At 42.8% G+C, this 12,828-nt stretch overlaps 1 protein-coding gene across 2 annotated transcripts in view; it reads right to left on the bottom strand.

The window, feature by feature from the left end:
- Positions 1-12,622, bottom strand: part of VWA8 (von Willebrand factor A domain containing 8) — a 182,609-nt gene extending 169,987 nt beyond the window's left edge. For both annotated transcript variants that reach the window (XM_058824855.1, XM_058824856.1), the window contains exons 1-2: positions 12,399-12,622; positions 41-118 (exon numbers count right to left, since the gene is read on the bottom strand). In XM_058824855.1, the coding sequence (XP_058680838.1) occupies positions 41-118; positions 12,399-12,543 (223 nt within the window). In that variant the 5' untranslated portion in view covers positions 12,544-12,622. The remainder of the gene's footprint in view (positions 1-40; positions 119-12,398) is intronic.
- Positions 12,623-12,828: the final 206 nt, after the last annotated feature.

The raw sequence follows: 12,828 nt of genomic DNA, 5'->3' as shown, positions 1-12,828 counted from the left end.
AAAGCCTTGAAAGTCCTTCAAAAGGAAAGCAGATCCTTACTGTAGTTCTGTGGAACAAGTTCTGGGTTCTTCGGTGTTTTGAGTTTAAAAGACACATCTCCAATAGTGACAGTATCACCTAAAATAAAGAAAAGAAGTCTTTTAGTTCTTACATACTTAGATACTTTTAAATATTTCATGCCCTTAAAATTTAAATCATAGGCCTGCTGTGGTGAGGCTGACTAGGCATTCACAAAGCAGCCTCCAACGTGTTTGTGGTTACTAATTAGGCTCTGCTGCTTTTCAGTACATCAGCTACCTGCACAATTTATATTTAATTAATATTACCTTTTCCTGTTTTTTTCTTTTATTGCTGCTCTTAGAACCTTAAGCTGTTGGGAGCTATGAAAATCAAGCCCAGTGTAGAACACAATTCTAGTTACCACTGTTGACTTACTGAAATTAAAACTTTAGCATGTTTGCCTGGAGAGCTATCAGTGACAAACACTTGTAGGGATGATGATTTTCCTGAGTTTTCAAGCAGCCTGGAACAGTATCTGTTAAAGGTACAAAGTGACATAATCATGCCAGTGGGCCCTTCCTGTACTCCCTTACTATACGGCTGCAGAACCTGGCACCTTTCCAAAGTCTGAGTGATCTCAAGTACTTCTTGCTCTGGGTTTCAACAAACCTAAAGCATCTGGCCATTTTACTTAATGGTCTCTTCACTAGGACCTGCCTGTCTTATCTATCTTTCTGCAATCACAGGCTTGAATTAAATTGCAGGGCATGCCCTGTGCACTTTCTCATGGAAACCAAAAGTGAAATCTAGTTTGCAGTACAGAAATGGGCAAGCACCAACACAGCCAGTAGTCACACTGAAAAACAGCACGATGCCCAAAACCCAGGAAAATGAGGCTTGGACTAGTAAGAACACCAAAGTTTATTTTCTTTCAACAGTTTGGGTCCCACAAATGAGTTTACAAGTATTAAGACCATGAAAATAAGATGACTCCAGAAAAATGGCATTTTTCCTATCACTGTTGCTAAAGATAACATCACCTCCACTGCACTGTAGTGCATGTGTGAGGATGAAGAGGATTGTTGGAGTAAGACTGCTGCACAGGGGAATAGTTTTACCACAACACTGATTACATCTCCATTCATGAACTGAGGTCAAATTTTGGAACTGTCTCATGTGTTTAGGCTTTTCTCAGAATTAAGATGCAGAAAGTACAGAGCTTAATTAAACAGGGATCCAATCCTCTTGTAGACCTGCCCTTGTCCTGTTCTGTCCAGGAGGACCCAATCTACAGTTGCCTATCACCAGCACCATGAAAGAAGCCAAGCAGTTTGGAAGAGCAATGCTGGAACCAGAAAGGGAGATACTGGAGAAGCAGCTTGCCCAAATGAAAAGAGGCAACTAAAACTCCTCCCACACATGCAGCAGTGCTCCTTTCAGCCAGCCATGACTCTAGTTTTACACTCAAACGCAGTACTCTTCCAGCATACCCAGATGTTACTGCTCACCTCACAGGAGTGAGAACTCCCAGGTTCTGACATGGCTCACACAGTTCATGGGAAATGACTAGATTTATAACAGCCAGAGTAGAATCACCTACAGTAACAAACAGGAAGCAGTGAAGAAAGGCTTATAGCTGACTTCCTGCTAAACTAAAGGGCTTGACTAGAATTCAGAGACTGGGATTTACAGCCTCACACACATGCCTGCACATGGGTCTTTACATTGCTTCTGGAGTCTAATCAAATCAGCACTCCATTCTTCCCTAAAATATTGGCAAAAGGTAGTAAGCTGGTGATTGTTCCCACATTTTATGCAATCCAATATAGTAAGTTTCATGTAACAATACAGTTGGAGCAATACAGCACTCCAACAGCTTGCCAGAAAGTGGGACACAGTACTGCCATATAAAAAGCACACAAGGATCCATCCCTGGTTCTCAGAGCAAGCAGTTCCCACTCATCATGCTAGAACTAAGCACACTTCTTTGATTGTGCAACAGCCCAAAAGTGGAATGGTTCCAAACAAAGCTGGGCTAAGCTAAGAATTAGGCAGCTGTCTAGAGTTCCTTTTCTGACCCTTGCTGAATTTTCGTTTCAAATGCACCAAAGAGTACTGTGCCCGCTCCAGCCTGAAGCATTGAAATACAATCCAAAACAGTCTTGCAATAGTTTAGAGCCCTGGTCCTGACTCTAGGAACTCTTACATAAATTAAAGTCACTGAAAAATAGACACAAGAACTGCAGGGACTAAAATCTAGTCTTTGGCTATCCCAGTATTTTGCCCATTTCTTTGAGTTTAAAGTAAGAAAAACTATTTTACTGACCAAGCATCATTTCCCTTTATTCCAAGTTTGTCCCTCCTCACTGGGAAACAGCTAATAGGGATCATAGCAGGGCACCACATTTTTGCCATCACACCTTTTTAATCTGGGCTACCCATGGTGATGGGATGAGGGGAAGCCATATGAAGAGTGGCTGAGGTCACATGGTTTGCTCAGCCTGGAGAAGAGGAGACCGAGAGGAGACCTCACTGTGGTCGGCAGCTTCCTCATGAGGGGAAGGGCAGGGTCAACAACTGGTCTCTTCTCTCTGGTGACCAGGGAGGCATGAAGTTGTGTCGGGAGATTTAGGAAAAGGCTCTTCAACCAAGAGCATGATTGGGCACTGGAACAGGCTCCCCAGGAAGTGGTCACAGCCTGACAGAACTCAGGAAGTGTTTGGATAATGCTCTCAAGCACATGATGAGGATTCTTGGGGCAAATTCCTGCCCAGGGCCAGGAGCTGACGATCACTGTGGGTCCCTTCCAGCTCAGTATATTCTATTCATGTATGGTTCTATGAAAACACCTCCACATTGATGAAAACACCCTAAGAAACCACTGCTTCCTGCAAAAGTTGACATCTTTCTCATTAGCTCAGCCTGGAACAATAACATTTCAAAAAGAGCAGGTTGCCTTACATATCCCTAAGAAATTAGTGACAGTTTATTTTCTCTGAATTCCCCAGCCAACATTCAATGAGACAAGAGTATACGATTAATTAGCTCCTTGCTAAAATCACCTCAGCTCAACAGTCACATGCATACACAGTCTTCCAAAACCCAGTAGGGCCAAAATGCCAAAACAACAAGATGTCAAACTTTTTCAATACATGGGGATGATAACAGCATCTACAGGACAGAATTTCAATTACCCAGTTCATTAGCACAGTACTGAAAATCCTTAGTTGATTTCCTACATTCCCTTAAAAAAAAAAAATCAAACAAATCAAAACCAAGTGTTGTCTAGGTGAAAAATGATCATTTCTGGTGGCATTTATGTCAGTCCATATCATGCTAACTCTTGATCAACACATCTAACCATGTTCAAAAATCCCACAAGTATCCTAGATATCAATGGACCCTACAAAAAATGGACTCTTCCATGAGAAATGGACTGGGAGAAAACTATATGTAAGATGTGGTGAGAGCTGAGCACACAGGGTATTCAGCTTTTAATTGTTTACTGCTGCCTGGAGACAAATGTTGCCTCCAGCTTTCATCTATCCAAAAAGCAAAAATATTAGCAGTGTTTAATAGAACCTTAAGCAATAATAAACCAAGACAGCAAAGTCCATTTTCCTAGCTAAACGAGCACAGGCAGGATTAGCCTACTAATCTTATCATGCACTTCCACCTGGGCTACATTTTCCCATCTCAATTTGTTTCTTCTGTAGTTGTTTAAAAACTCATGTTTGGTCACTCCATTTCCACTGCATTTCCAAACCCTTTGAACAGAGATGTCATTCTGGACAGGCTCTTTCTAGTGTTTCACCAGCTGGCAAAGAACTGATAACAGCCTGCTTGGTTAAATGGTGATGTTAAATCAGCAAAACCCATAATTTGAGCACATGTATCCCAAATTGTTTGACTACATGGCAAATTATGGAACTGCCCACATATACTCCAACCCATTCCACAAGCTTCTCCCACACTATTGTGGACAAAAGCTATATCCACAGGATTTTGTGATGGAGACTTTGTAGGCTGTATCAGGCTTGCTTGGGCAAGCAGTGAAGATATGCTTCTGCTTTCTCATCTCCCACAGAGAAAACAGTAACCTTAGATACCACAGTCTTTGGGGAAAACAGTGGGATACAAGCAGTGCATAATATACACAAAGAAACATGTCTGCTGAAACAAAACAAGAGCCACATTGGCCAGAACCCAAAAGGTAAAGGGGACATCCCACTCATGGGGAAGACAGGATACAGGCACAGGAGGTCTTCTGAGAGCCTATGCAACAGGGGTAAAAAATTGGCAGTGCATACAGACTGAAACCAGTGACACAATCCTGAAGAGACTCTGGGAAAAAAAAAAAAAAGATAAGGGACTGAAAACAGCCCCAATACATGCAATGAGCTCTTTCTACTGCATCTGAAAAAGACAGGTGTGAATTGCACCTCTGGCAATACAGAGCGGCATACATGGACATATAGCTACCCAGTAATTGCAGAGCACTGAATGATACACTCTCTTCTTTAGAGCTACATTTTAGACAGAAGCAATATTATTGTCTGTATCTGTTTCTTACAGTAACTGAGAAGAGCTCTTCAGACAAGCAGGCCTATTTCTTCTACTCAGTCTGAACAGAAAGGCAGCACCTCCATCTCCAAGGCCCCGAGCCGCAGCGGAGGCAGCCGGAGGCTGGGAAGGCACTTTGGCAGGGCACCCCTGCATGAACGCCCTGTGCTTTTATTCTCCCCCAGCATCTCCTACTCACTGCTGGCCAATATGGAACAGTGGGTTGGATGGACCTTTGTTCTGACCCACTGTGCATGATGTGATGTTACAGTCTCAGTGAGGCTTCCTGAACATGCAGTCTCACTACGCACCTGGCAGGTTTGACTGAACTTAACAGCTAGTAAGTACCACACCAACTATCCCTCCTCACCTCTCCACCTCCCAAGAAGAGACTTTTCCCTAATCCTATTATTTTTTCCTCTATGCTGAAAAGAAAAAGCCACTGCTGTTTAAATTATTTACAGCAACACTCGTCAGACTATACATCAAGAATTACACATTAAGAACTTAGAAAGTAGAAAGATGTTTTATTCTGCTTGCCATTTTTCTGGTAAAAAACCACATGAATAAAACAATAATAAAATCACTACATTCAAAAAGGCTATTTTAAAATAAAGAAATTAAGAAATCCTACTGTAAAAGAAAACAACCTGAAGAGATCTACACATGTATTTAGGTTTTTGAGTATACAACACAAACAGTTCCGATCTCATGTGTAAATAATATTTGTATTATCTGTGTTTTTGTAAGAATGAAGCTTCAGGAACATTATGTTTTTACGTTGATGAATTTATTGCCTTCTGGCCTCCTTAGTCCTGAAAATAGGTGAGATTAACACACTCTCCTTAGTATATTGCACATTCACTTACACACAGACCATCCATCTGGTCTCAAGAGCCTGCAACAGCAAGAACATCTTAAAACTGTGAAGGTGCTAAGCTCTGCTAATAATAATTTCAATGTGATAAAACCATACCTGTTAAAGGAAAGTCTGAAATCTATATCATATTCAAATATATATTTCCAGGTCTTAATTTCATTCTCATGTGAAGGAGGGGGAAAAAATTATGCTTTGAACTGGTATTTATCCAGCACACTTCCATAAAGAAACAGACAAGAGTGTCAGCTCTTACTAATCCTTGAAGAGCTGCCTTATTTTGAAGAAACAGAAATTATACTTTCCAGGTTTATTCTTTTTCCTTAACTTTGCCAAATACACTATTCAGGGGAGGGAAAAAAACCCAGCCCTGTAACTAACCTGTAACTTTCATAGCAGCTCTTATTGGCCATCTTTATGTCTGCAAACATTACACTCACTGAGCAACACTGTCACCTATTCTGCACCTCATATCAGTATTGGAAACCTCTCAAAAACATGAATATGAGACATAGAAACCTATCCCCTGCACTCACAAGGTTTAAGTTTGTTCCTTGACCACCAGTGCCTTTACACATAATAGAGGTGGAGCTCAGCTCCTGTCAACAGGATGCTGCAGTCTGACAGCTGCTGCTGACTGAAATAGATGAAATGTTTACACAACAAAACCTATCTGAACTAAGCAAAAAAATCCACTAAAGTTCTGGTTTTTTATGAGCAAAAGGAAATCTTTCCCTCTAAAAAACCAATAAAACTGCTCCAAACATAAAATTTGAATATTACTCAATCTCTACTCAATGTTCTTTTTAAACCTTCTATTTTTTTAATTTTCAGGTTTGAAGCTAACACTAGATTTTTCAATTGTTTATTTTGGGCTGGCTAAGGAGTGTTTTTACTGGTTACAGTCCAAGGTGTCATGAAACCGAAATCTTGGTATTTACTCGAGAAAAGTAACATTTTTACTCATTTTTCTGCATTAGTAAAAGATCAACAACGTGAATGTGAAATTTTATCTGACATTGATCTCTGCTCTCTGGTGACCAGTGATAAGACTTGGGGAAATAGCCTGAAGCTGTGTCAGGGAGATTTAGGCTGGATATTAGGAAAAGGCTTTCACCCAGAGGGTGGCTGAATCCTGGAACAGGCTTGCCAGGGAAGTGGTCATAGCACCAAGATTGACAGAGCTCAAGAAGCATTTGGACAATGCTCTCAGGCACATGGTGGGTCTCTTGGGGTGTCCTGCACAGGGCCAGGAGTTGCAGTCAATGAACCTTGAGGGTCCCTTCCAACTCAGCATGTTCTATGATTCTATGATCCAGCCAGGCAGGAAGCATACAATCTTTACTTAGCAAAAGCTATTATTTGTTTGGGCTAATACCCGGAAAGTAGGGAGTCTGATATTGCTCAATTTAAAAAGTCTTATGAGTCAATTTTAAATGTTTACTACCGTGATGATCTTACACAGACTTGATAAATTCCAGAACATACCTTCTTAATACATTTACCATGTGAGAGAGGTGTTAAGCTGCCCATTTCATCAAATATCAGAACACTGCAGAAACACTGGTCATCTTCAACCTCAGCATCAGTTTACTGCCAAGATGAGATCTGATGAGCAGTGGCTCTGTCTGACTGAATCGCAAAACCTTCAAGGGCAGATGTTCCACAGCCACCTTAGCCAATCTCTTCCCCTGCTGCACTCAACCAGACATCACTGCAACCCCACAGCCTTTTCACCAAAGCTGTAGTTAGCCAGTCCCTTCCCAGAAACATTTTAGTCCACTAGCAGATCTTCATACTTAAACTGTCTGAGGTTTCTGTCATCCCAGTTCTCATGTTCATCAGGGTCCTTCTGGACTAAATGTCTGCACTCAGGCAAGGTGGTAGGGATTTTGTCCCTACATACCAAATTGCACTTTTACACTCCTGCTGTCTGTCCTTACTTGTACTTTTGTATGTTCCCCTTTTGTGTTTTAGGTCTTTTAGAAGTTCCCTGCTTGGGCAAAAAGGCCTTCTGCTACTGCTGAATGGTTCATTTCCAAACTGCCAAATTTAACAATTTTCAAGCTCTTCTGTGTACCTTCCATCTTCCTGGTTGTTATCCAAAGGATTCTACCTACCAATCTCCTGAATAAGTGAAAGCTTGCAGTCGTCAAGTCCAAGATCCTAATTCTGCTGCTTACCTTCCCAGCCCTTCTCCGGATGTGTAACTCAGTCACGTTCCAGTCACCGAGATCCAGGCTGCCACCTGTGACCAAACAGGTCACAGCTCTTCCCTACTTGAAAGCAGCAGACAAAGTGAAGAGATAACCCTAACCCTGGCATCTGAGTTACAAAATTTTTCCCAACAAAGCCTAGGAAGTACCAAGAGTGCACACACAATGCCAGAATGCCCTCCCAGCTGATGTCTGCATGGCTGAAATCCCCCGTGAGCACGAAAGCTCGTGAGTGGGAGGTTACTGCTAGCTGTCTGTAGAAAGTGATATCACCAGCTCCTCTTAGTCACACAGTAACAGATGCCCACTGCATCACCAGGCCTCCCTTTCAGATCTTCTGTAGCCAATGCTACTTTTGTGAAAAATTAGCTCGGAGTGTTTTCAAACTGCACAAAGGTTTCTGAAGTACATTTTGCTCAGTGGAGAAAAACCAGACTATATACTCTAAACTGAACTTAGATAACAAGTACGTCAGTATAATTTCAAAAATGAATTTCAATCAAAAAGAATCTGCAACTGAGAACCAAAATAAATGTTTTTGAAATTTCACATTTACTGAAAAGCTATCCAAAACTGACAAAACAGTTTTAAAATTAGCTATGGCATTGCCTACAACTATCCTGAGTCCCTGAGTATGCCAAGCAGCTATAACTGCAATCTTACACATTAAGCTGGGCACAACTTGTAGAACACATCAACACATATCAGGCCTGTTGTTTAACAGAAAAAATTAAATTTCAAACAACAGGCAAATATTAACACTCAGAAACTATTTACTGACATCCAGTTATATACCAAAAGCGAAGCCCTACAGAAGTTGACCTGACATTTTACCCCTTTGTTCCAGCTACATCAGCTTGTCTAATAAAATACACTATTTTTTTTACCATGAACCTTTTCTTTTCTAAATGTTAGAATAATTTGAAATAACCCAGGCATAACACTGCAAACTTTCAGACAACTGGCTTTGAAAATTCCCATCCCCATTTGCTGCCTTCTGAGTTGTGCTGACGCAACAACCGTACACAAGGCTCACCATAAATCAAATCCCTGGAATCATTTCAGTCACCACAATGCAGTCCCCTAAGTACAACTACGGAGGCAATGAACAATTATAGGAATGTCATGAGAAAGAAGAAATAATGAAGTCTCTCTAAAAATAGGTTTTGCCAGCAAAAAAAAAATATTGTCAGAAACACACTCTCAGCTGTCAACATGTGAACCTCAACAAAGATAATGACACAGGTAAAACTGGAAAAGGCAACGTGCCAGAAAGCATTTACAACCATCATCAACCAGATCTTTACTCTTTTGACAATGATAAACCTGGAAAAAAACAAAACACTTCAAACACACAGTCAAATTCATAGCCCTCTTTCAGATTATAGATCTTTACCACAATCGTTTAGATGCTGTACACTGATGATTTTCACAAGTGACTGTGTTTTACTCAGCAGATATACTCGGATGTATTACTGAGATCTTTTAGGCTTTAAACATAAGTTTGATTAGGAACGGGAATTGACCAAAAACTTCACATAAAGAAAGTAGAGGAAGTGAACCTGGACAAGCAGTGCTACAGTAAACAGCAAATGTAGCTAGTACATATTTTGATCGATCACAAGTGACAAAGCATAAGTTATTTTATGTACACTGAGCAACAAAGCACACAAGAGACCTTCCTTTGCCGGTACTATCTAATTGGCAATGGTTTTTATTTTTCCAGCTCTTCAGTTTACATCAAATTCAGCATTTGTTTCTTGTAATCCCTTACAACAACTCCAATATTGTGTATTATGTCAACTTTTAAAAAACATTAATATTACATTTACATTAAAATAATTAAATAAATGTGAACTGAGTTACATAGAACTCCATTTTATTCAGGTCACAGTGCATTTAACCTAATTCATCACAAGTCTACAAAAATCTACAGTCTACAAAAATGTGACTAAAAGACTTTTTAGTCTTTTAGAAGGAAACATGAAACCCGCATTAAAAATGATTCCAACAGTCGGCCTTCTACAACACTTGCTTCTATAAATTGCTTCCCTCCTTAATTAAGCTATGCAACCCCAAACCCTTCCTAGGCATTCCCATTATCCTTGTGTCCTGCAGTCTCTTTCACTTTGAGACTTCTCTTAAGCTTCACTACTTGACAGCTTTAGCGATTCATTCCTCCTTGGCCCCCAGTGGACCAGCAAGCCACGTTCACTTTGCAAAGACTGAGCTGAAAAGCTAACAAGGATGGCTTCTTCTCATGTAACAGCACAACATCAGGCAACAGTTCCTCCCTTACACTCAGAATGTACCAGGACGGACAGTAAATCCTGTCTGGGATTTCAGCCTGACCTGGCAGGGATGTCACATCCAAATTACTGTGTACACAACAATTTGTTGTTTAGTTGACTCTTAACAGCTTCCAGCCTTTTAAGACACATTTTGTTTATTTATTTATGCAACCTCAACACCACTTACAACAAGAATTGTAATTACAGCAGCTGCACAGAAATAGCAAAAACACATATGGCACAAAAAAATTCAGATCATCCTTTGTAACTTCAATATCCTCAAAAAAATGCTAGGCTCTGCAAGAGGACACACAAACATTTTAAAAATTAATTTAAAAAACACCCACAAAGTAAAACAGGGAAAAAACCACTAAATAGCAAGGTCCCAAATATGGAGACTAAGACAGAGAGCACAATGGAATTGATAAAGGAGCCTGATATCTTAGGCCTAATAAAGGAGAAACCATGGGAGGGACAGACACAGATAACTGCCCCTGGGGCAGAAGTGATTAAGAGACATTCTGTGAAACTTTGTGATGATTACCAGCTAACTGAGATCATGAAAAACGTGTTATCAAAGTGAAATTGTTACCAAAAAAAGGAATACTATAAATGTGTCATACAGGTAAACCCTATACAAATGCTTCATATTCAATACAAACAGCTTCTGATCCAAATTCACAGACAAAATGGGAAGCACTACAAAGAATGAGATGTCTCAGGTGTTAGGAGGGCAAATATCCCTAATATTATCTACAAGATTCTCTAGGACTTTGAGACTTAAATCTTTCTACCAAAACTCCTACCATCATTGATTGTAACTGGGAATACTCCTGCTATTCACATTTATACAGACTGTATTCACAAATATCACTGAGTTAAACTCAGTTGCATTCGACAACACATTTAAAGTGATGAAATTTATGAAAGTGATGAAATGACAGCTGAATGACCGTTTTACACTGCTAGATTTCTTTTTCTTCTTAAGGTTACTCATCCCAACAAAGGGCAAAAATGTGCTGAGCTACCTTCTTCAGGTGTTTGTTTTACTTGACTCACTTCATTATTAACTTGTTTTCTTTCATGCTAATTTGTTTGATGGGAAATAACTCCAGTCTTTTTTGTACTTTTCACAAACAAGGTATTATCTATTCACAAATTCTTGAAGGAATTTTATGGCTATCCATCCCTCAAAGACTACTTTCTTGAGTAACTTTTCAGAAACTAAACAAAGAAATGAACTGGCTAACTAATAAACAGATTTTAAAATATTAAAATGTAGAGAAATGGGATTAAAGGGGTGTAATTAAGAGCTTGAGCAAGTACTCCCCCATCAGAACCACTTGCAGATCGCTACTGATCACTCACTCTGTACTTAGGAGCTTTGTTGCTTTTGGCATTCATCCTGAGAAGTGTCACTTACCACAGGCATATGTCACCCTTTCCAGACACTGCTTCTATTCTGCACAGGCCCATCACCTGTCTCAAGGGTCACCAGAGGATATTTCAGGGCAGTTCAGGTCACTGCAGGCTCAAGGTCAACTCTTTATCTCATTACCACATGCTGCTGGCACACTCAGACACGCAGCAGCCTTGGCAGCCCCGACACGAACCCTGCGGCTCTGCCCAGTGGGAAGAGGAAGCGCTGCCATGCAGGAGCAGAGAGCATGGCGAGATGCAGGAACGGACAGAGAGCATGGCGAGATGTGACAGACGTTCTGCAGAGCAGGCTGGCTCTCACAGACACCAGCTGCAGGGCTGCCCCTTGCCTCACTGCAGCTGAAGCACTTGGACCAGGAGCTATCATGAGCCACATAAGCGTCCCTGGAAGCCTGTGACTGAACTCTGCTCTTTCCCCTCATGCCAGGCTGGAAAAGACCTCTGAGATAATCAAGTCCAACCTATGACCAAACACCACCGTGCCAACCAGACTATGGCACTGAGTGCATGTTCCTTAAACACCTCCAGGGATGGTGACTCCAGCACGTCCCTGGCAAGTCCATTACAACACTCAATCACACCTCCTGTGAAGAAAACCTTCCTAAAGTCCAACTTAAATCACCCTTGGTGCAGCTTGAAGCTATGCCCTCTTATCCTGTCAGTTGTAACTTGGGAGAAGAGACCGACCCCCACCTGGCTATACCCTCCTTTCAGGGAGCTGTAGAGAGAGATAAGGTCTCCCCTGAGCCTCCATTTCTCCAGGCTAAACAACCCCAGCGCACTCATGGGACTTGCGCTCCAGACCTTTCACCAGCTCCCTTGCCCTTCTCCGGAGCCCCCGCACTCACGAACATGAGAACAGGGGCGGCAGCACAAGGACAAGCCCGCAGCCCGGGGTGGCACCTGCCTGCCGGCCTCCCCAGGGCGCGGCGGCAGCGCCGGGGCTGCGGCCAGAGCAGAGGCAGCCGGGGGAGCAGCGGGGCCGAGACACCGGGGCCGGGGTGGGTTACCTGAGCTGTGCAGCGCCCTGACCTCGGAGCGGCCATACCGCGCCGCGGCCGCGCCGCCGCCCACCACCTGCCGCAGGAGCAGGCGGACCCTGCGCGCAGCGGGACCCCCGGCCCCGCCGCCCAGGCACAGCACCCGCGACGGCATGGAGACCGCGGGAACACGGGCACAGCCCGGGCGGACACGGGCACAGCCCGGGCACCGAGAGCGGGACCGCCGCGGCCCGGCCGAGCGCGGGGGAAGGGAAGCGCAGCCGCACAAGGTCCCGCCGGAAACCGGGGCCGGGCGGGCGCGGGCCGATGCCGCCGGGTGCGGGAGCTGCCGGAGCGGGGCCTTGGCCCCACAGCCCGGGGCGGCCCCTCGGGAGGGTGCGGGAACAGAATGGTTTCTTTTTATACGAGGGGGCTGAACTCCGCAGCTGGGAAGGCCTGA

The sequence above is a fragment of the Ammospiza caudacuta genome, chromosome 2, assembly GCF_027887145.1.
Source record: "Ammospiza caudacuta isolate bAmmCau1 chromosome 2, bAmmCau1.pri, whole genome shotgun sequence".
In the NCBI taxonomy this organism is placed as follows: domain Eukaryota; kingdom Metazoa; phylum Chordata; class Aves; order Passeriformes; family Passerellidae; genus Ammospiza; species Ammospiza caudacuta.
This window is presented reverse-complemented; position numbering and strand designations above follow the sequence as displayed.